The 24,823-nt window shown below is 28.7% G+C and overlaps 2 protein-coding genes across 5 annotated transcripts in view; both read right to left on the bottom strand.

The window, feature by feature from the left end:
- The window catches only part of LOC149884570 (uncharacterized), a 317,612-nt gene that overhangs the window by 24,399 nt on the left and 268,390 nt on the right, over positions 1-24,823 (bottom strand). The gene's annotated exons all lie outside the window — the stretch shown is intronic.
- Positions 1,367-22,192, bottom strand: LOC145186315 (lysyl oxidase homolog 2B-like). Of its 4 annotated transcripts, XR_016454998.1 has the most exons (13): positions 21,855-22,177; positions 21,165-21,375; positions 18,168-18,335; positions 15,336-15,545; positions 11,330-11,524; positions 10,950-11,093; positions 9,324-10,059; positions 9,052-9,200; positions 3,749-3,883; positions 3,456-3,618; positions 3,230-3,360; positions 2,294-2,623; positions 1,367-1,904 (listed from the first exon to the last, which is right to left on the bottom strand). XR_016454998.1 is itself a non-coding variant. In XM_090096007.1 (12 exons), exons 1-12 carry the CDS (start codon positions 22,094-22,096, stop codon positions 1,729-1,731), a joined length of 2,274 nt encoding a protein of 757 aa, XP_089952133.1. In that variant the 5' UTR covers positions 22,097-22,192; the 3' UTR covers positions 1,367-1,728. The 4 variants fall into 4 exon arrangements, 2 of the variants coding, with proteins under 2 accessions (XP_089952133.1, XP_089952134.1); XR_016454997.1 differs by having other exon boundaries at positions 9,052-10,059; XM_090096007.1 differs by lacking the exon at positions 9,052-9,200 and having other exon boundaries at positions 9,891-10,059; positions 21,855-22,192.

The raw sequence follows: 24,823 nt of genomic DNA, 5'->3' as shown, positions 1-24,823 counted from the left end.
ATATAGGAAAGCAATAATTTACATTTCAAACACTTAAAAGTTGTCATTTTAACAAGTCACAAAAGTAACTTAAGTAATATTCAATAGTCAAACGAGTCGGTTTAATTTCCACTGTGAGTTTCTTATACTGATATAAATGTTTCAACTCTTTATATATTGGCAGTGTACATTCACCACAAAATGAGTGCAAAAATAAAAGAATGCCATGGTATCAATAAAAAATTGATGATAAATTAAAAAACATATACCAAGCTATTGTTATAAATGAACAAAATTTGAAACCACGATAAAAAGCGGTTTTCTGTTTTTTTACTTTTATCATTCTTTTCTCGATAATTTCGGAAACCGCACGTTTCTGCAACTCATTCTTATACATGTTTTTAATAAACACCTAGGCTACAATACTACATTAATTGTAAAGCGTGGGGAAGCGTGGGTAACTACCAAAAGTCTCAGTGAACTTGAAGAATATTATTTTTTTTCATTTATTTTATTGTTCAAATAATTACTCCTAAACTGAACCATATAAGTAAAAATATATAATTTTCTTAAAATCTCCATAACATGAGCTTTTCAAAAATGTATAATACTTTATACTTATTCCTAGAAAGTTTTATAGAAAATTCACTTTAAAAGTGATGAAGCGAACAGGTTTGAAATGAACATCCGCAAAAGTAATAAACAATAGGGCTTCAAATCTTTTATTTTTACATAAAATTATGTGAAATTCCTGCATTATAGTAATGATTGACTATTAAACTATTAAATAAAATTGAAATATAATGACAGTAGCGACATTAGTAAAAAACATTTATGATATGCTGTTGCTCTACAATTTCCACTGTGCGTTGGTTGTTTTAATAATTCTATCTTAGGTATTTGTATTTTTATTTCAAAAATCTAATATCTGTAAAATATTAGAAGACCTATATGAAATTAGGTTGGCACTAGTGATAAAAGTACATTCTGTAGTACTCTCTATTTTCGCGCCTTGTTCTTCTTCGCTTAAAGCTGCTTGTTTTCTTGCAGTCAACATAACCTGACACTATTTAGCTTTTTTCCCCGGGATGTAAGATCTTTAACAATTTTTATTATGCGGACACTTGTAATTAATAGAGATTAAGTTAAAATCTAAAATTAAAGAAAAGTACAGAATCAGCTTAGCATTTTCATTTCTTTAAGAACCGTTTGGCCCTTTTTAAAATACAGACGAGATTATATTGTATTGAGAGAACTGTTGGTGTTACCAGATTCGGTTTCAGCACCCACACATAATATTCAGCTGCATTTAAAAATATACTTTTTTGTCGGCCTGTGTAATAAATTGTTAGTATTAACATAGAATAACAAAAAAAAGTGCAAAAAATTCTTTTGAAAAAGTTTATTGTTTTTAGTATCATCAAAAACCAAAATAGTTTAAACAAGAATTGTGACAAAGTTTGATCCAGACATCGAATTAACGCCGAATAAAAAAGTACTTTTAACTTTTTACTTTAGTCGATGAAGTTTTATTTTTGACGCACGTGTTGGTTGTAAAAAAACTTCAATAACGAAACTAGTTTGCGAGCAATGTTTTTCACGAAAACTTTTATTCGTTCCAAACATGTGCATATTTATTAAAAACATATTCCTCAAACATGAGCTGTTTTGATGTTGTTTCTGCTAACAGTGACAACGCTGGTCAGTCAGAAATCCTTCTACTAGAAACAAGCGGAAAAGACTCAAATATCAACATAAACCCCAAAGCTTATCCTCATCGTAATTGCTGGTTGTAGCACACCACAGGACTGAGTCCTTGAAACCATCCGTTGTGCAATGGCGGTACTGCTTACTTTTATAGACGAACGGAAACTTACAACACGCACCATCCCCAGTTCCACCATGTGACATTCTTTCACAGTTCTCTATCAAATAAAATTAAATCTAAACTGGTTCATGAAGAAATCAAAAAGTTCATGAAGAAAGAGTATACTCTTAGACGATAAAAAACAAAATATATACACACAAAAATGTATGCATGCATGCTGGGATGGATGGATATAGGTAGGTAGGTATGTATGTATGAATGCATGCATGCATGGAAGGATGTATGTATGTATGTATGTATGCATGTATGTATGTATGTATGTATGTATGTATGTATGTATGTATGTATGTATGTATGTATGTATGTATGTATGTATGTATGTATGTATGTATGTATGTATGTATGTATGTATGTATGTATGTATGTATGTATGTATGTATGTATGTATGTGTACATATATTGCAACTAACGAAAAGCATCACGTACCTATCGCACATTTAGAAGTGATATTGACTTGACTTTGACTTATTATGTCTATCTCACATGAAACTATATTGTTAGAATAATCAGACTCAACGACGTTTCTTAAGGGATTAAGAATCACTCGCAGCCTGTACTTTCCATACTTAAGATCTGTTATATCAATCCATTGACAATCAATATTCCATTTATAACTATCTCCACAGTTTACACTGATTCCTTGATCCCCACCATTCGTGCAGTTATATACTTTTTTAAAACCACCATCGCATTTGCTATCTTCTAAACAAAAACTTGCCTTGTGACCTTCTGCTACTTTCAGCCCCGTTCTTAAATCTGCACAAAATCAAAAAAAGATATATATACAAAAAGAAAAGCATAGAGAAGAATTAACTTAAACTCCTTTGTGAAAATAACTTTATAGAGAGTTTCTCAAATACCTTTCATGAGGCTATAGAGTTGAACTGATTGAAAATGTATTTCAAAAATATTCCAAACAATCAAAGATGTTAAAAAAAACAAAAAAAAAACGCTGAAATTAAGTTCATATTTTTTCAACCGTTTCTGTTTTTTCTTGGTGTAAAGAATGAAATTTCCAAAAATAAATTAAGATAATTAAAATATTATATTTGGAAAAGTGAAATTTCAACCCTCGTGTGTCAGTGTTTAGAACTCAGCTTTTTACTTTTGCAAACAATTTAATATTTCATGACATTAGATGTAAGTTATATTGTAAATAGAGATATCTTATTCTTTTGGAGAAAAAAGAACATTGCCATTTACACTGACTAGCATGCTGGTGGAAACATAATGCTCCCACTCATGGATTAAGGTGTATTGAAAAATTAATAGTGACACAAATTGATATGTAAAAACAATAAAGAAAATAATTGAATTTTAACACAAATCAAATTTAATGACAAATCATGGTTGCTTTTTTACCTGTCAGGTCATAATCAGAAAACCGCTCTAGAGAATGATAGTGAGCATGACATTCATGCCATAACCAATCTCTTTTAGCAGCGTTTGGCAAGAAGTTTTCTGTTCCACGATTCCAAAATAAAGATGTAAACCTTAAAAGATAACACATACAAAAAAAAGAAAAAAAAAAGATTAAAATTGTTAAAAAAAAAAGATATTTGATTAAGTAGAAGTAACTTCTGTATACCTGAGCAATGTACGAGAAAATAAATCAGGATAATTTACATAATGAGCTGCTGTGGACGAAAGACAATTCTCTTCATATGCGCAGGATAGCTCCATTAAAAGTTTTGACTCAATACGAATACTTTCCTCCATTTCTTTATAGTCCATCACTAAATCAGGAGCAGCTAAAGAAAATAAAAAATGGAAAGTTTATTCTAAAGTTATATCAGCTTAATTTGTTATATAAACAAATCTCTTAAACTTTGTCAGTTACAAAAATGAACCCTTTTCATTTATAAACATAAATAAACCTACTTGCTGAACATTCGACAGATGCCATTTCATAATATCTACACCTTCCTTTACCAATACCGTTATAAAAACAATGGCTGATTGCCATTTCATCTCCTGCACACTTTACATTGAACATTATCAATCTGCGTTGCAAACCTTAAAATAATTTTTGAAATATTAAATTTTTTAAAAAATTTCTCCCTTATATACTTATATACACAAACATTGAATTAGTGTGTGTCCATTTAACAAAAAGAAATTTTAATAAAAATTGATGATTCAATAAAAGTTGCATATCTTGAAGAGTCTAAATTTGTTTTCATTTTTAAATCAGAATTATGCTTTGGTAATTTGTCTACTTAAGTTTAACTAAAACTTTAACCTAGTTCTTCACAAGCGGATTTTATGTAGAAATTTTATTAGCTACTATTTTAAGTTATCAGAACTTTTTGTAAATAATTGTTAAACAGTTAATTTCAAATACTATTTTAACAATATACAATTTATAAATACATAGTTAAAAATATTACAAACTGCAAATAATTAATATAAAATCAATTACAAATATTTGATTAACAATCAATTACAAATATTTTTTATATGCAGAATTTATCAATTATAATCCAATCCTGAGTAAAATTCAAAGGAAAAAATACTTGCTTTTTTAAAATATAAAAAATATCTATCACTCATAGATTTTCATAGAAACTTGCCACTTTTAGAAGTTTTTAGGCAAGTAGTTAGAACTGACGCATGAACAAGCTAGTCAGCAGTTTCTTAGCAGCCAAGTTTAGTATAGGAGCCCTTCTTGGTCTTAGAGAAGAATATCTTTTAAATAGGTTCTCATTTCCAATTCCTCAACTCTTTAACTTGTTAATGGCCACACTTCTATCCTCTTCATTTGAACACAGAAATGTCTGCAGTATACACTCACTAAAAAAACACCAAGCTGATCTTTGAATGGATGGCAACACTATCTTAACAATCTCTTCTTGCTGAAATTTGAGCTACTACAGCTGATAGAGAAAATGTTTGGACCTTCAATCCAAGAGGATTTAATTTTGCCTGAAACCAACAATGAGAATTAGCACCCAAAATGAACTCAGTGATGAACTTCAGATTTTTAGAACCTATACCTCTAATGCCATGCTTAGAAATTCATATTCAACATATTCTGTTAGCAGTTATCAACCACCTAGAAAGTGAAACAGGACCAATTTGCAATAGAAAAAATTTAGAAGATAAAATGCTACTTCTAATTACACAAATAGCCATAAAATTGATCTTCAGGTAAATTATGGATTGTTGCATCATCCAGGGAACTATAAGATTGCCTTTAACTATTGGCTCAAATGATGAATTGCTATATAAATCTGTTGCCCAACCAAACATGAGCTCAAAAACACCAGACCATTTGTTGTTTGACACCATCCAATTTGGGTGAATTGCCTTGGTGGCAATTCATTTGTTTGCAGTTAACAAATATGCAAAACAAGTTTTTTCTTAACTTAAATTCCAAATGTTTGATGACTCCTCCCTCCCAGTGTTAACATTTATAGAATCTGCTACTAGTAGTTCACAAAGACATGTCTATATTTTGCACTAGACCACTGATTAAAAATATCTGGTTAAAAATGTCTATGGCCATTTATGCTACGCTGTATTGAGCACTCTTACTGGAAATATTAACATAATTTCTACAATACTATATATATATATATATATATATATATATATATGTATATGTATATAAGTGTGGTTCAAAAAAATAAAAGTTTGAAATATTAAATTTAAAACCTTTCAAGTGGTGATAAACACTATAGCAAAATTGTACAGAAATTTTTAGCCATTTTGAGCAATATTTAGAGGTTGCTCAAGACTTATGAAGTTTTCAGCTTTTTAAGTACTTATAATTGATTTTTAATTTGAATTTTAAATGCAACATTAAGTTGAGATATTTTATTTCAAAAGTTTTGTTAAGAGTTTTAACTTTAAAGTTAACATAATATACAATATGACTGTTAATAATATGATGTAATAACAAGTAAATGAATTGCAGAATGTACTTGGAATCAGTTCTGTTATCTTTGAACAGTGAACTTTGAACAGTCCTTAATCTGTATTCATTTGAATAAGCAAAGATTTCTTAGCTGATTTGAATTTTTCCCTGTGTTGCTGAACAACATTCTGTAAATATTGTCTCTGTTCTTCATTCTTAGTCAATATTTCATTATATTGGCTTATCAATGCAACACCACATTCAGCACAATCATTAGTGACTCATAATCCTTTAATTCTGATTAGGCCTTTTTTGTATGTTTTGAGAGTATTCAGATACAAGGATCAGTGGCAAGCAATGATGTAAAATCAACTCCCAATCATTCAAAAATAACCAATGACTTTGATGTTACAAAATCTTCAATTGACTTCAAATGAATATCAGCAACATTTCCATATTGTTTTCCGTTTTTTACATTTGATTTAGTGTTTAATTTGGAAATCATTTTTTGTTTTGTTTCTGATGAAACATGATTTTAAAAAAATGAAAGTCCAATAAGTTCTTCGCTTAAATACCACAAATGTCTTTGTAGTGCAGCTGTTGCAGTCTGACTTATTTTTTCGTCAAATGATTTATGTCTCAAATTTCTTTAATAATGATAAGTCATTTATTGCAGCATCCTCAGGAAAAACGTGAAGATAAATACAGGAGAGATGCAAACAAGTTAAATGACAATGATGCTTTCTCTTCTTTTGATGTCAATTTAAACTGTTTTCTAAACATGTATACATGTTTACATGTAACATGTATACATGTAAACATGTTTTGATACAATAGATGACTTTTTACAGCCAACGAGCATGGTGAAAGGCACCAGGCGTGTTAAAGCGTTTTCTTCTAGGAGGAATTTCACCATGAAAAAATACTGTCAATTCTAAAAACTCTCTGTAGTCATCCCTTGCTTGTTTACCACCTAATTGCAAACACTCTGTTGCAAATATAATTGTTTCACCTTTTAAATGTTTCAAAAAATCATCTTTTAAGACATCATCACTGAGGGATTGATATTCTTCTTGGTTGATTAATTTCCAATGCTCTTTAAATCTTTTAAAAATCGAAACATCTGAACCACTGGTTAGACCAAAGCAGCATTTTAAAAAATCAGACACTATGACTTCATGTATGTGATGACGGCAGGCCAAATGTAACAGTTCTTTTTGCAAAAACTTTTCAAGTTCCTGCATGAATTCCTGTGTTGCTGGAGGTTGTATCAAACACATTCCAATAACTTTTTCCTTTGTTCCCCATTTTGAAAGACTTGCTCCAGTAGCCTCAGCCATGGCTTAACCTGTTCCTTTTGATATTTTTGGAACATCAAGTAACTTTTCAGTGTTTTCACTTGTTGCTAATATGGCCAAGTGATCAACTTTTTTATGAACAGCATTAGTGATGTCTGGCAGCAATTTACCATCCCAGTGTACAACAAGAGGATCTACATTGAACTCTTGCTTATCTTTTTCTCCTGATTTTTTTCTATTTTCTTTTTTAGCTCTATGAATTGTGCTAACAGATAATGTTAAATAATTAATGTCATGTCCCAAACTTGTAGCTGTAAATGCAATAGTAAAAACAGCTTCTCTGTTAGACATCTTGGTTCTGCCTAATGCTGATGTAAGTTCAGGTATCATTAATTTAGCTATCTTTGCTTTCTTTGGTGTGTGTGTTACATTTTCAGAATGGTAAGTGCTCATTTCAATGCCTTTAAACTCAGGATATTCTTCTTCACTTGCATCATCCTCAAAATCAGTTTCACTGCTTTCATATGGTTTCTTTAAAGTTAGAATAGATTTTGTTGAAATACCTTTTCTTGTTTCCTTCTTCTTTTTCCTCTCCTTTTCTTTGGCTCTTCACTCAGCAATTTATTTTTCTTTTCTTGACAACTTTTGATCTTACTGATAAAAACATACAACCTTGTCTTTCAGCTCTCTGTGCTAATAAAAACTGCTTATCTTCCTCTATTGTCATCATTTGCATGGCATTCTGATTAACAATATCAAACAAACTAATTCCTTCAAAAAATCACATTCCTTTTGTTTCTGAGTTTTGATTTTGAAATACTTATTCTTTTTTAACTTCTGATATTTGTCTACACATTTTTCAATTTTAGTTTCAACATGCTGCTCCATTTTGGTCGGAATTCTTGCTTTTAACCAAAAAACCATCACTTCTTTTGATACATAAAAAGCACTTCCATGTTTTGTATATTTATTTTGCCAGTGATGATGAAAAAATCTTGATAAAGTTTGTTTTGTTGAAGGAAGTTTACTTCCTAATACTATATCTGGACCAATCAACCACATAGTGGACTCACTTTGAGTATGTTTTTTCATGTCAACATTTACTTTGTTTGCCATTTTCTAAAAAATAATAAAATAGAATTAAAGTGTAATTCATTTGGCTATTTAAAATTACAATTAAAAAAAGTAGACAATTATAAGTTCACCTCTAATTTGTGAACTGAAATGCAAATCCTTCAGTAAGTCTGAATGGTATCAACAAAATGCAATATAAAACGTGTACCTGTTATATTAATTTTTTCAGAAGATTAAAAAATACTTTTCAAATTAAATAGACAATATAAAATTAAAAATTTTATTAGCGTTTCATTTATGGCACAAATAATAAAAATGTTGAGTATAAACATTTATAAATAATATTCACTCAGTTTCTATAGTGCTTGAGCAACCTTTAAACATGAACCAAAATAAAAGATTTTTGGTAGTTTTGTTATTTTTTAATATTGTCACCATATAAAAGGTTTTAATATGAACATTTGAACAAGAACTATTTTTAGAACATTGTGTGAACCACCCTAATGTATATATATACATATACATACATACATACACACACATACATACATACATACATACATACATACATACATACATACATACATACATACATACATACATACATATATACATACATACATATATATATACATACACACACACACACACACACACACACACACACACACACACACACACACACACACACACACACACACACACACACACACACACACACATATATATGTATATATATATATATATATATATATATATATATATATATATATATATATATATATATATATATATATATATATATATATATATATATGTGGAAAAGGTTTCTTGAAATAAACATTTAAACTCTGATGTCCTTAAATTACTGATTTTATTTCAGATTTGATTTAAAAATCAAGTATTACTTTAACTTGTAACTAAAAATGTTAGTTTGCAGGACCCTAACTTACAAATTTGTGCTTCAACAAGATCTGGAGAACTGATTAGAATAGCTAATTCAGAAACAAGAAGTTTTAAGTCAAATTCTTTTTTCGGTTGTATACTTCAAAGTAAATGGATTGACCATTACAATCCACTTTAAACAACATAAGTATTTTTTCTGAAAAGATAGACTAGAGATAACAAAAATACTAATACAGATTTTTTAAATGTTAAACAAAACTACAAAGAGCAGAAAAAGTACAGAAAGACTTCATGACTATATAATGAGAAAATAATATACTGATTGAACAGAGCATTTGAATTGAAGATTGATTACATGAAAACTGACAACAGAAGCTAAAAAATTGAAATAAACCATTAAGTATTGAAACTTATAAGAAGGTAGATTAAATGGCCTAATTACAAAGAAAAAAAAAATATTATGCACACAAAATAAAGTAAAAATATTAAATTGAGCTACAATTTATAAAAATAGAATAATAGGAAAAAGGCCTTTGGACTTATGAAACACAGTTTCATATATTTGTGTCAAAGTTTTTTTTGTCAATCCAAGGGACAACAAGTATTGGTGGAGTCTGGTGTTCCAGAATCAAACATAAAAAGTCAATTATATTGCTATTACATAAAACTATTTTTAAAACTTTTTAGTTGATAAAATTAAAAACAAGTTAATAATAAAAATGTAAGAGAAAAAAATTTAAAAATCACGCTATGTATGACATTACTATGTGTGACATTAATAAAAAAAAAATAAAAAACTAACTTACAAAAAGGAATTATTATGTAAACTGTAGTAATTGCTCAGAAATAAAATTAAATGTGTGATGTTGTGTAGTATCAAACATACCATATTCAGAAGAACTGAAACCTCTTCTTGCATAACCCAAACCTGCTTGTCTACAGATTACCTCAGCATTACGCACGCTCCATTTCAATCCACAAATCCCACCCCATTCTCCCTCTGAAAAGACCTCAACACGACCAATCCTTTTGTGTGGTCCTCCAACAACTCTAACCTTAAAATACAATGTTTACAGAAATACTTTTTTAGATGCAGTAGTAGATTTTGTATATAATAAACAAAAATATATTAAATAAATATAATATTTCTTAATAGGTAAAAAAATATCCAAAATATGCAATATACATTCAGCAATATTTTAATGTAAATATTGTAGATTTTACTTAGAATTGATTTATAAAACTGACTATAAAAATTACTTCTATTAGACCTGTTGTTTACAGATACATTTATGACAATTTTATGTTTCTGAGAAAAATGAAAATCAGTTTGTAAAAAGGCAAAATTTCTGTAGCTCCTTAAGTTTGTTTTGACCATTCAATTAGAGTTAATTGAAAATTGAGTATAATTTTGATTTGTTTGTTCTATACGGAAGTTTTGTGTATCTTTAATAATTAATATCTTTTATTTATTTCAAAATATTTATTATCAAATTAATTTTTTTAATTAATTATCAAAAGATAAAAAATCAAAATTTATTGCTTACAAAAATATGGACTTTTTAATTGACAAATTTCAAAGAAAACCAAAAGGAATTGTAAATTCAAGTGAAATTTACACCAAAATTCACAGAAAGTGTGGAAATAAAAAGTAAAAAAAAAAAAAGAAAAACAACAGAATGTAACATTCTTCCATCTTGCCATTGATGCAGTTTCTGGAAAAAATTCTTTTCTCACAGAAAAATCCCAATCTGTTTATATATATATATATATATATATATATATATATATATATATATATATATATATATATATATATATATATATATATATATATATATATATATTTACAGCGCACTTGTCATAGTGTTTAAATAAAATTTAATTTTTATTTAATAAAATAAAATGAAAAGAAAACATCTTTTCAAATATACAAATTTCAAACCTTGATGCTTTCTTGCATTAATGGGAAGTGACACTTAACACCAGCATCTTCAGGATGTCCACAATCCCCTTCACCCCAATCTAAATGCATGCAACTTTTAATATCAACCTCTGTTCCATTACATCTTACTTCATCTAACCAAATCTATAAAAAATAACTTATTCAAACAAATTCATAATAGCACAATGAAACAAAACATTTGCATGACAGAATATTAGAAGAATAAAAATAATTAAATGCCATTTTTAGCAGTAGAATTCATTTACATAAATTATAGAACTGTTAAAACATTAAAAAAAAATTATTTAAAATGTTTATATTTTAGTTTAATTTTCACCATAAAAAATTTTTGAAATTAAAGTAATAATTGCTATTCTTACTTTTCCGCTTCCTTGACCAAAGCTTGCATAATGGATTGCTTCATATGCAGTTCCAAAACCTAATTGCCGACAAACAACATTTGCATTTTGAATATTCCATCCATCATCACAAATTGTTCCCCAACGGTTCATATGCTTGACTTCTACACGACCTTCAGAACCCACAACTCCTCCTCGTAAACGAACTGTTTGACTCTAAACATTAGGTTCAGTATCAGACTATAACTTATCTTAAATCTGTTATATCTTTTAAAATAAAAAAAAAATGGTCAGAATTTATAGAATTAACTACAAGTAAAAGTAAATCTGTACTTTAAGAACAAAATACTTGTATAGTGATATTAAAGTTGGGAAGGTTTATAAATGTTTTTTTAACATCAAAAAAGAACTTGTCACAGTATTTAGGGTTAGGATGTGATATCAGATGCCCATTGATGTAAGGTCATTAAAGTGATGTAATTTACAGTCAGTTTTTATTCTATAATTCTTTTTCTTTTTTAATGATAAAAATATGATTAAAAACTTAGAACATCTCAATAAAATTCAATTATACAACCCTTTAACAGTCCATCCTGTAATATTATGCAAACTGAAAGTTGTTTCCAAATATCCATGCTGTAATATTATACAAACTGAATGTGATTCTCATATGTCCATACCATAATATTATGGTTTAATGCATCTTCTCATATTTTCTTGTTATTCATGAGTAATTATAAGTCTAATCATTCAATTACTGAACTATGGTTTCAATAATTTACTTTTACATGTGTTCAATTTTATTTTAAATATGGCAGACAAACAAGTTCTTTCAGTGGAAAAATTATTATCAGAAAAGCGAATATTTACTCATGAAGAGATAGAAAATAATATATTTGATAAAGGCAAAGAGTTGTGAGGTTTCAGAAGAAGAATGTTGTTTATCTGATGTTTCTGATGGAGAAAATTCATAAAGGAATTGTTAGAGTTAGGTTTAGAAGAAGAAATGCTTGCATTGGTCGATGCTACAAGTTCTAGTGACAATTCCTTAGAGAGTGAACTTTTAGAATCCTCATGCATACCTAAATGGACATTTGAACCTCCAATTAATAGAGTTCAATCCTTTGCATTTACTGGTGTTTCTGGGTACAACTAGGATATAGTCAAAAATGATCCTCTTTATTAGTTTGAACTTTATTTTACAGATGAATTTTGTGAATTTATTGTAAATGAGACCAATTGATTTGCTTCCTAAGTTATAAATAAAAAAAGAATTATCAGCAAATTCCAGAATAAGGCGCTGGTTGCCTGCAACAGTTGCAGAGATCAGGGCGTATATGACGATTTTTTTTTATATCAAGGAGTACTTTGGAAGCCCACATATGAAATATTACACCAAAAATCCATTGTTTGCAAGTGGTTGTTATCTTATAACAAGTTCAAGTTGATTGACAAATTTATTCATTTTGTTGATTCTACTACATTACCAATTAAATATCCTGTCTTATCCAAAATAAGCATAGTGTAGGATTATCTGACTAATAAATACTGAGAGGTATATACACTTACACAAAGTATATCTATTGATGAGTCAGTTTAGTTATGGAAAGGTCGACTTTCTTGGAAACAGTGTATCCATAGCAAAAGTTCAGATTATCACTTTTGCAACAAAAGTAGTAATGTTTCTTATGGATGGCTTACTTGACCAGGGTTACAAATTATACATTGACAACTGGTTTTCTTCGTATGAGCTTTTTTCAGTTTTATTGCAAAGATCAGCAGATACAATATGAACAATCTGGAAAGACCAAAAAGGTGTACCTACTTTGATCAAAAAAAGTTGAAACAAAGAAAAACAATGAAATAATATCACATAGGAAAGATAAAAAAGATGCATATACCATGTCAACTTTCATTATTGATGGGTCTAAAAATATTTTGAGAGCTGGGAAAGAAAAGCAAGTCCCTTTAGTTATCTATGACAATAATGAAAATATGGGAGGAGTTGATAAAAATGACCAAATGATGATATCGTATGAAGTTGAAAGAAAAAGGGTAAAAAAGTGGCACAAAAAACTATTTACTCGTTTAATTAATCAAGCAGCCTTCAATGCACAAATAGTTTGTAAAAAAATGGGTCGCAATATAACACCTTTGAACTTTAGAATACTTTTAATTACATCAATGATTCAAAGATATGGTCAACAGCAAACAAATTCTAACTCTAGATTGGTGGCAAACAAACCCCTACGATTAATTGGTCGACATTTTCCTTCATATGTGCCAGCATCTGAAAAAAAGATAAATGCTCAGAGAAGGTGTGTGGTATGTTACAAACACAAAATTTGAAAAGATTCAAGATATGAATATGTAGAATGTGATGTAGGACTTTGTGCAGCTCCATGTTTTGCCAGTTATCACATAAAGAGTGAATATTAATGAATATGCTTTTTAAATTTTGTACAATTGTAGTATTATATATTCTTAAACATAAATAATAACATTTTGTATTGTTTAATAGTGTTAAAAATAGTAAAAAAATTTTTTATGTTAATAGTTAAAAAAATGGAGATTTTGAAAAAACACAGGACATTTAGAGACTACTTAAAAAAAAAAAAATGCTGGACTTACAGTGACCATAGTTTAAAAAAATATGGGACTGTTAAAGGGTTAAATGCCTAAAAATTTGCCATAAATATGCAATACAAATTATGCTGATGAGGTTGCATCTTTTAGGACTGAATTCTAATTCAGTAGTTGATTAAAATAAAAAAACATAAGCGAGGACAATATATGCAAGCAAGTATCTTTGCTTGCTTCAATACTAATATAGGTAGAAATCAGACCTTAAAAAATTTTGATGAAGAATAGCTTATAGGTTTTTTTCAATCATATTATACTAAATTTTTGTAAAAATTAATTCAAATGAATTGATTTAGAACTTAATAGAAAAAACATTTCATAGCTTCATGGCTTTACACAAATGTAGCAAACTTACTCATGGCTTTACAGCTATGAGTGAGCTTGCTACACTTAAAGAATAACTTTTTATTTTTGAGTTCATAAAAAATAAAATGTATACTATCATAAAAGTTTGGAAGAGGGTGTAAATTTTCCAGAAAATACAAACAATAAGTTTCTTATTGAACTATTAAGCCTTTAAAAACACATAACTGAACTTCAACAAATATAGTTTGACTCACTAATTAAATCCCAGTTTCCAAAAAAAATTAGTAAAACTTTAAATGTAACTCAGAACTTTCTGAAATATGTTAATAAGTAAATGATTTAAATAGAACCTGTTAATTTTATATATAAATATTCTAAATACTGCTAGTTATGTTTTAACAATCATTAAACTGTTATAGATAAGCAAAACAAGTCTTTTTTTTAATTCAAAATTAAAGTTTGTAAAACATAATGAGAGAATCAGGTAGAGATTTTAAAGTGTTTCAAATTAAGAACAACTTCCTTTTTGACTTGACTAAAATGCATTAGTCTAAAACAGATTTATACATACTGCTCAAGTCAGAAAGAAGCAAACACAAATTTAATTAGATGTGTAAGATAGTACTTAACTTTGAAGCAACAATAAATGAAATGCTTCAAGAAAAAGTAGTAATACTTAATCATTTCTTAATTTTCTTAAACATATTCACAGTAGTATTATTGAAAAATAGTCTGTATCTTAGCCAAATGTTAATCAATCACATCTGGGAAAAAATATCTTAAAAGAAACTGACAAGGTATTTGAAAGATCATTTATCTAGAAAGATCTTTCAAAGTTTTCTAAGATAAAATCATGTTTATTCTATTAAGCAGTTTTTATCAAACAATATTCCTTACAGGCTTGATGCCTCCTAACATTATATTAAGAAAGACAGTTTCAATAAATTGAAGATCACAAAAACACACATAAACATAAGTGAAGAACAAACTATAGTTAACTATTTACTATTTCTAAACAATCTAATATATTTCACTTTATTAAGATGCATGTTTACTTAACAATTATGAAAAAATATACCTCAAGAAATTCAACATCGAAACGCTGCTCTCTAACAATCTTTGAGCGTTTGCAATTCAAGTAAACAGGGTGATAGTGTAACTGAAAGTAGTTTTTCCAAGAATTATGCTGACACTCATACAGAGTAGACTCAGTGCCATCACATGTTATGTTTGCTAACCAAACATTTAAAGGGTAGCTAATATTCATTAGAGGCATGTCGGACATATTCTGCAAATACAAATAGCAACATTAAACAAACCTTTAAAATTAAAGCTCAAACTTAAAATTTACTAAAAAATTAAGTAATAAGGTTTAAAGAAAACCCATAGCCCATATTTAAATGATATCCAAAAAACTATAGGAGTTGTTCCTGATAACACTGATTATAATTTGATATTAAAAAAGGACTGAAACTTTTAACAAGCTAAACCACTGTCGACAATTAAGATTCATTATAATAAAAAAATCAAGCAATCATTCCAAAGGATGGCAAGCAACAATTTTTTTCAACAAGTTTTTAGTAAAGAAATGTAAAATTTACACTTTGTACATCTTAAGCATGAAGAAAAAATTTCAAGTATATATTTAAATTCTATATGTAAAAACTGGTTGTCCTATTAAGAACAGTTTTTATTAACAAAGTTAGTTTCTCTACTGTATGTGGCTGCTTTATCCAGTGCTGATCTGGTGGTAACTGTTTGTATTTAGGCTTTAACTAAATCTTATACCAGATTTTACATAACATTATGACTATTTTTAACTTTATAGCAATAAAATAATGTTCAAATAATTTCTCATTATCAATGTGTTTACAAATCAATTTTTGTAATTCAAAATAAAAGTCAATAATTCCTTTTGACACTATGAACAAACACAAAGGCTTTTGTGTCTTTGGGTTCCTTTTAAACAATAAACTTAAAAGTTAATCATGAACAAAAATTGATAGATGCATACAACTTAGAAGTCCCTCAATGACAGCAACATTTTATGCTCTTTAAATTTTACAGTTTTAACACTACTTTTTGAAATGTTATAACCAACTTAACGAATCTTATACAAACTAAATATTTTGTAATGTCTTTACGATTCAACAAAGGAAAGATATTACAAAAGTATTTAGTTTATAATTTAGTTATTATGTTTAGGGTTAATTCACTTTAAGCTAGGGATTCAATGAAACCATAGTAGACCTAACAGATGACTAAGCTTATTTTTATAGATTACTAAGAAGTGTCATTTTCTTTGATTTTGGAAATTTTCTTTAAGATTCTACTAGCAATTTTTAAAATACTGTTTCTAATATTTCTATTCAGTCACTGACAAATTAAACTTAATTGATAAAACCTTAGCCCTCTTGGTACTGTCAGTACTTACTTACAGAGGTTCAGCAGCTTTCTTTGCATTAATGATGGTAGTTCTGACCACTTTTCAATGACTTCTGACAAAAATGAGTGTCAACTTGGAATATTGCAAAAAAAAAGCAATTAGTAAATTTATTAAAATAAGTTTCAAGAGTCCAAGAGTTTGTCTTGTTAGTTGAATGGTAATAGAAAATCAGTGTAAGTTCAAGAAGTTCTCTACTATCTTTTCTTGGCAAACCACCTTTATGTCCCTCTAGTTCATTTGTTGAAAATAAATCATCTCATGCTTGAGCTTGCCTAAATCCATATTTAGACAACTTTACAATTTGTAATCACCTTTATTTATTTGTTGTCAGAATTTTAGGAAAAAACAAAATAATAATAAATATTATTATAAATATCAAATATTACATTTATAAAAAAGAAGTTTACAATAATAAAATATTTAGCCCAAATATGCTGAGCAACTTCTTGATTACATTTTCAAAAACTACTTTAAGTACCTGATGGTTTTAAACCAGTCAGGATAAATTTTCCTGAAACTTATTCTCCATTTAAAGGCAAGTACTATTTACACAACCTGTGTTTTATGTGGCAGTACCAAATGATACATCTGCAATATACTCTGTCAAAATCTTTTCATGTATGGCTGGTGGAAATGTTAATTGCACTGCCTATTCTCCCATTCTCATGCCTGTTACAAGAATTATGATACAATTTTCTTTTGCTAATACATTACGAATAGCAGGAACTGCTGATGCAAACTTTAATGTGGTTTTCCAGTCATTAATATTGGTACAATTCAGTACTGCAACATAATCTGGGGGTATATAACACTATTGTATCATTGGAGTCTTATTTAGGTCTTTCTGTATACAAGCTTTCGAGTTTCATTTTATTAACATCACTAACAATTATCTTTTAACATTTTTGAACACTCCTAATAAATTTCATTTATCACTTTTAAAGTCCAAATCAGAATATAAGACATTGAGCACATAAGTAAATATTTCATCTTCCTTTTACTCAACTTTATTTGCAAAATTTAAAGAAAAAAAAAACCCATCCCTCACTATTAAAGTAAACTGGTTTTGCAACTGTTTTCACCCTATCTAAAAATAGTCTTAGATCTTATTCATGCACTAAATGGACAGCAATTAGAGATTTGCTATTGCAAGCATTTCTTACATAAAGACTTCTTGGAGTAGCATTTCTGTTGTTTTCTCGCAGTGAACACAATGTTTCAGTTCTACATTTTCTCTTCTCCTTAAAAACTCTCTTTACAAAAAGTTTTCCTTCAATTTATACTATACAAAGAACCTCAAATATTTTCATAAAATAAACCGCTTAAACTATATTCACAACATATCAAAGGAACTAGGTTAATCAAATCCGCCGTAAATAGTTTCTTCATGCAATTCAATTACAATTTCAAATTTACAAAATAAAGCAACACTTTGTGAATCTATGTTAAAATTTTTTTGCTTACATCAACAGCTGAATATCCAAGGTTTCCACAAGAAACATGAGAGTTTTCATTTGTCCATGACTGAGAATGTAAAGTACCCCATTTGCCTTCATATTCCACTTCAAGATATCCACTTGATATAAATCCCTGCACAACTTCCCCTACCAAACGAACTTTAAACTGCTCATCCTAGATGATAATATAACTCCAAATAAGTTAAAGCAACTAAAACTAATAGCTTAAAGTACATACATACATACATGCATACAAATTTATACATATATATATATATATATATATATATATATATATATATATATATATATATATATATATATATATATATATATATATATATATATATATATATATATTAACACATATATTAAGGTGTTTAAAAAATGTCAAGAAAAATTTGCTTTCTTGCTGCTCCCTGTTGCTTTCTTGCAATAACACATTTCAATCCTATATTTTCTCTCCTCCTAAGAAACTCTCCTCAACAAAAGTTTTGCGTAAAATTTATACTTACAAAATACCACAAATACGCTCAAAAAAAAAAAGCTCAAACAATTTTTTAATACTTTTAGGAAATTTCTTCCTAGCAATTCAACTACACTCCCCTAATCTTAAAGCCTTTTGTTTATGAAATGAAAGATTGTAAAAAAAAAAATCAGCTAAATCAATGAATATTTAGGAGTTGCCATGGGGTGATTTATAAACTCCCTTAATATTAATGGCAAATTGTAAGGGGGTTCATAAATCATTCCCCACACAACCCCTAAACAATCACCAATCTAACTGATTTTCTTTTTACAACCTTTTCTTTCATAAATAAAGATTTAAAGACCAGGGAAGGAAAAAATAGTAAAAAAAAAATTTATATATATATATATCCTTTACATTAAAAAAATTACTATTACCAAACATGGGTTCATTTGGAAAATATTTAGAGGAAACTCAATGGTGATCAAGTTTTTAAGAACTTTCAGGTAAAGGTCACAGTTTTTAATAACTGTGACTGTTACCTGAAATTACTGTGAGACATCATTATTACATTTCTTGTTATTTTAGCTTTTTGCAGAGCGATAATGAAATCCATCTTGTTGAATTATTTAAATTAGTTTTTAGCTAAATTTCTGACTTGATCAAAGAAATCTGATTTTAATAGCACATTTTGTATCCCAAGAAAAAAAAAAGAGGGATACAAAAACTGTTATTACACCAGGTCTGGTTGCTGATCTAGACAGAACAGAATTATTTGACTGCAAAGCTACACTTGTTATTACTAAAACAGTCAAAAATTTGGGTCAAATTATTAACAACCTTGCCCTAAATTGAGATTCAATATGTCTACAAAAATAGGAGCATCAAGTACAGAGATAAGCAAGTTTAAAAAATAACAGTGTTTTATGCCAAGCTTTTTCCTGATTTGATTGGCAAAGGAAAAGTGGATTGTCTACCAGTATTGGTTTCTGGCAAAAGGGTTTTTTCAACTTTTAACTGTTGCCAAGCTGCCATCTGGAACTGGTTAGGCTCGTTTTTCTGCTGTCTTTATGGAGATTGAAGATTGAAATGTAACCAATAGCATCCAAGCAATATGTTTTGATACATCAATTTCCAATACAGGAAGAATTGCTGGTGCATGCGTTCTTCTGAAGCCAAAGCTAAGCAAGGAGCTTTGTATTTTGCATGCTGACATTTTATTATGCAACTCATCAGCCATGCTGTATTTCAAATAAGATTTTGTTATAAGGATTTTCAAGAAAGTCATCCTGGAAGTGATTATAGGTAGTTTCTGGATCTTAACCTTGCCTTTATTGTTATCTTTTCAAAAGAAGACTTTCATTTATGAGTCCTGAATCTATCATCATGCATGATGGATATCCAAAGTGGTTTACAGTTTAAAAATCTGGATGTTCTAACATCATTATAAATTAAAACCAAGAGAAGAACTAGGATTACATGGCGTATTTACAGTTTGCGTTTACTTGAAAATATGAATCACAGCCCTTCTAGCTGCAAGTGCTCCATACAGTGATTTGATGTTGATAAAATATTTGCTAGCATACTCAACCATCCATCCAGCAATTATAAAATCTATATCAATCAAGCTATCCAACCATTTATGGTATCTTTATAGCCATCTTGTTGGTTTATCATTTTTTGATGATCAGGTCAGATTTTGTAACAGCCAAATCTATGACACTATTTTTAATGTTAGAATTACTCAATAGAATTCTGGAAGTTGATCCTGAATTATTGGATTAACATTATGATTTCAAACCATCAAGAGATAAATTAATTGAAAGTAGTAAACGATCATGCAGAATGAGGAATATCAGTAAACAAAAAGATATATAGTGGACTTATTACTGTCAATAAATCCCAGCTCCAGTTTCTGCTATAAGTTGTGGAAGAATATTGTTGAGTCTATCTAGTGATAGCAGAAAGCAAACATTGACAAAAAAAAAGCAGAGTAGAAAGTTAAGACTGAAGAGTTTTTTTGATGGTCAAAATCCCTGGTCAATCTTGTTAAAAGTAAACCTTCAAATTTCATAAAAACATGATATTGCATAATATAACAGAACATGTACTTAAGCTAATTATTTAAAAAAATATTCTTTGCTAAAATAATGAAAGTGTTAAGTTTATTCATGTTTAATTAGATCTTTTAGAAATCATAAAATTTTATAACTATTGAAATGTAACAACAAATGAAAAATAATTGATCATTTATTCATGATTATTCAACTTTTATAAAAATTTCTAAAACTTGAATCATTTCAGCTACCCCTAAATATATACATATATACATTCCTAACATTTCTTAATGGGAGGGTTATCTACTTATAAAAAACAACAACTTAAAAGAGTAGCAATATCAAAATAAAATAATTTTTAGCTCCACCTATATATATATATATATATATATATATATATATATATATATATATATATATATATATATATATATATATATATATATATATATATATATATATATATTCAAACATATACCTTTTTTTCAGCTGAGTTTTGAGAAACACTTGGTTTAATCTTATCGTTTTCCAAAGCACTCGAGCAGACAACTCCGGCGATCTCTTTTAAATCATTACAATTGTGTTTACCCTTGCCTCTATGCCAGCAATGTAACAAATCAGATTCACTTCCCCAGCATTGTACATCATCTAACCAGTAAGAGGCATTTATGCCTACTAGAAAAGAGGACCTAAGGGTAGAAAATAAGCTTATAATAATTTAACCACTTTAAATAGTTTTCTTACACGTCTTTCGAATGTTTTACAAAATATGGACAATTGACAAAAATTATTGAAAAAAAAGCTTAAAAGTTTAGAAAAAGTTCATAAAATTTATAGCCAAAAGTTATCTGACGATGATTATGCTAGTTAATTTAAAAGTTGTGTTTTTCAAAAGAATTTATAAAAATCCTTAAGATTTTTAAATCCCTAAGCGACGAAGTTTTGATAAATATAAAAACGTTTCAGAACGACCTTTATTTGTTTACAAATCGGAGCATGTTGATACTCTTGCTCGATGATATGACTATTACACAAAAGATTTTTCAAAAGAAATTAGGAAACATCGAGTCAGATTTCAATTCTTTTTCCTGTAAGATATATCAAGCGTTGCCTAGAGAATTATGGAACTTAATTTTGTGTTAGCGAGTGATTTTTCGACAATATTCACCTAAGTGTAGCTGTAATCGCTTTTGTGAAGCCAAGTTGTCGGCAAGTTACTTTTGCATCTCTTAAATCCCAGCTGTCATCACATATATATTTCCATTTTCCATCTAAAAATATTTCTACGTTTCCCTCGTAGCTATTATTACTACCCGATAACCGCAATAGAGATCTTTCAAGAACAGCTTGAGATTTTGCCGTAACTAAACAAAAGACTATAACGTTTAACGGAGCAAAGTACATGGCCATTATAGTTGGGTACCAAAAATAGTTGATTTTGGTAATCGAATAATGAATTATTAATATAATATCCGCACAGCTTTGTTCAGAAATAACATTTTTTATTTCGCAGTTAATGTTTGTGTAACATCGTCAGTCAACTCATGTTTTTTTTTTGTTTTTTTTCATTCTCAAGGGTTATACATTTTAAGCGATTATAGTTATAGAAAGCTTTGTTTTGAAGAGTCTTCAACTTCGAACTTTAGTTAATTTTAGTTAATTCCAAAAAAAAAAAGAAATTTTTCTTGTGGGATTTTATTATTGTAAAAAAAAAACTTTCTTCAACATTTGGATAAAAATTCTTCTCCTTTTTTTTTTTTTTTTAACTTCATTTTACTTTTTGTACAAAGAAATGTAATTTTTTTAAGGTTGAATACTTCAACACTCTTTCTTAAAAATAATTGAAAACATGTACGAGTCAAAAGTAAAAGTTTTATCTGGGCTATTGCCTCTGGCATTGAGTTTCCCACCCTCACACGTTATATAGAAACGTGTCTTAAGGTTTAAAAAACGTTTTAAATAGCACGTATTATTAAAAAAGACGCAACTTCGATTAGAAATTGGAGGTGAGTTTTCATGCCGGATAAATTCTGTTTTAAATAACTGTTTAATAAAATATATGCGTCAGAAATTTTTTATTAATTACAAGCGCATAAAGTCATTTTTGACTAAATTCATATATGTATGTATGTATGTATGTATGTATGTATGTATGTATGTATGTATGTATGTATGTATGTATGTATGTATGTATGTATGTATGTATGTATGTATGTATGTATGTATGTATGTATGTATGTATGTATGTATGTATGTATGTATGTATGTATGTATGTATGTATGTATGTATGTATGTATGTATGTATGTATGTATGTATGTATGTATGTATGTATGTATGTATGTATGTATGTATGTATGTATGTATGTATGTATGTATGTATGTATGTATGTATGTATGTATGTATGTATGTATGTATGTATGTATGTATGTATGTATGTATGTATGTATGTATGTATGTATGTATGTATGTATGTATGTATGTATGTATGTATGTATGTATGTATGTATGTATGTATGTATGTATGTATGTATGTATGTATGTATGTATGTATGTATGTATGTATGTATGTATGTATGTATGTATGTATGTATGCATGCATGCATGCATGCATGGTTGTATGTATGTATGTATGTATGTATGTATGTATGTATGTATGTATGTATGTATGTATGTATGTATGTATGTATGTATGTATGTATGTATGTATGTATGTATGTATGTATGTATGTATGTATGTATGTATGTATGTATGTATGTATGTATGTATGTATGTATGTATGTATGTATGTATGTATGTATGTATGTATGTATGTATGTATGTATGTATGTATGTATGTATGTATGTATATTTATGTATATATATGTATATATATATATATATATAAATATATATGTATATATATATATATAAATATATATATATATATATATATATATATATATACACATATATATACAGGGTGCGGCAGCGATTCGCGAACTAATTTTTGGCAAGGTTTTGTGATGTAAATAAAATACTTCCGCAATTTGTTTTTGTTGATTAATGTTCAATGACCATCTTGGATTTTAATAAAATTGTGAATAGATAACATTTTAGTTAAAAGTTTTACAATGGAAGCTAAAACAACCGAAGCTTTAAATTTGATTCACGCGGGTTTGCCTGCACATGAAGTGATTAGTATTTCTGGAGTGTCTAAAACTACATTTTACAAAGTGAAAAAACGTGACAGTCTGAGTGAGCCAAAATGCCATCTCCAGTGAACAAAAAAAAGTTTATAAAAAGTTAACAGAAAAGCTTAAAAATCATGTTGAAAAGAATCCTACTGTATCCATTAGAAAGACAGCAAAATTGTCCAATATTGATGAGAGGACAGTCAGAAGAACTCTAAAAACACTTGGAAAAGTCAGTGTGGCCCGACCTTTATGTCAACTTTTGACAGAAAGACTAAAAACTTTAAGATTGAAGCGATCAAAGAAACTTCTGAGTCAGCTAAAAAACCATGCTTCGTCAACAGCTAATGTTTACTCAGATAAAAAACTTTTTAGTATTGACTGTGTGATAGATAGGTGTAATGGCAGATTTATTGTGCAGAAGAGTGACAAAGCACCACCTGTGTATTACACCAAGCACCCTCAGTCCATCATGATGCTAGGAATCATCGCTTCTAATGGAGAGAAATGTCCACCAATCTACATCAAAGAGAAAGAAAAAGTTACCTCTGATGTGTATATTAGCTTATTAAAACGCTATATGGTGCCATGGCTGAAGAAGACATTCTCAGAAAAAAATTACATCTTTCAACAGGACGATGCACCTTGTCATAGGTCCAGAAAAAGTCAACAGTATCTTCAGGACAATATGACTAATTTCTGGCCCAAACACTTTTGGCTACCATCCAGCCCTGACCTGAATCCCCATGGCTATAGTATATGGAGCGTAGTTGAGAGTAAGGCTTGCAAAAAGGCCCACTCAAGTGTCAAGTCACTAAAGTCATCAATTACCCGTACTATGAAATCAATTTCAAGGGAATGTATAATAAGCACCTGCCAGTCCTTCCGTCCTAGGCTTGAGGCAGTGATTAAAAAAAAAGAAAACCTAATTGAATGTTAAGGTAGGAAAAGTATTTATCTTCA

The sequence above is a fragment of the Hydra viridissima genome, unplaced genomic scaffold (assembly GCF_058129835.1).
Source record: "Hydra viridissima isolate aposymbiotic clone 2 unplaced genomic scaffold, HvirCarnegie_v1 scaffold_8, whole genome shotgun sequence".
NCBI lineage: Eukaryota > Metazoa > Cnidaria > Hydrozoa > Anthoathecata > Hydridae > Hydra > Hydra viridissima.
This window is presented reverse-complemented; position numbering and strand designations above follow the sequence as displayed.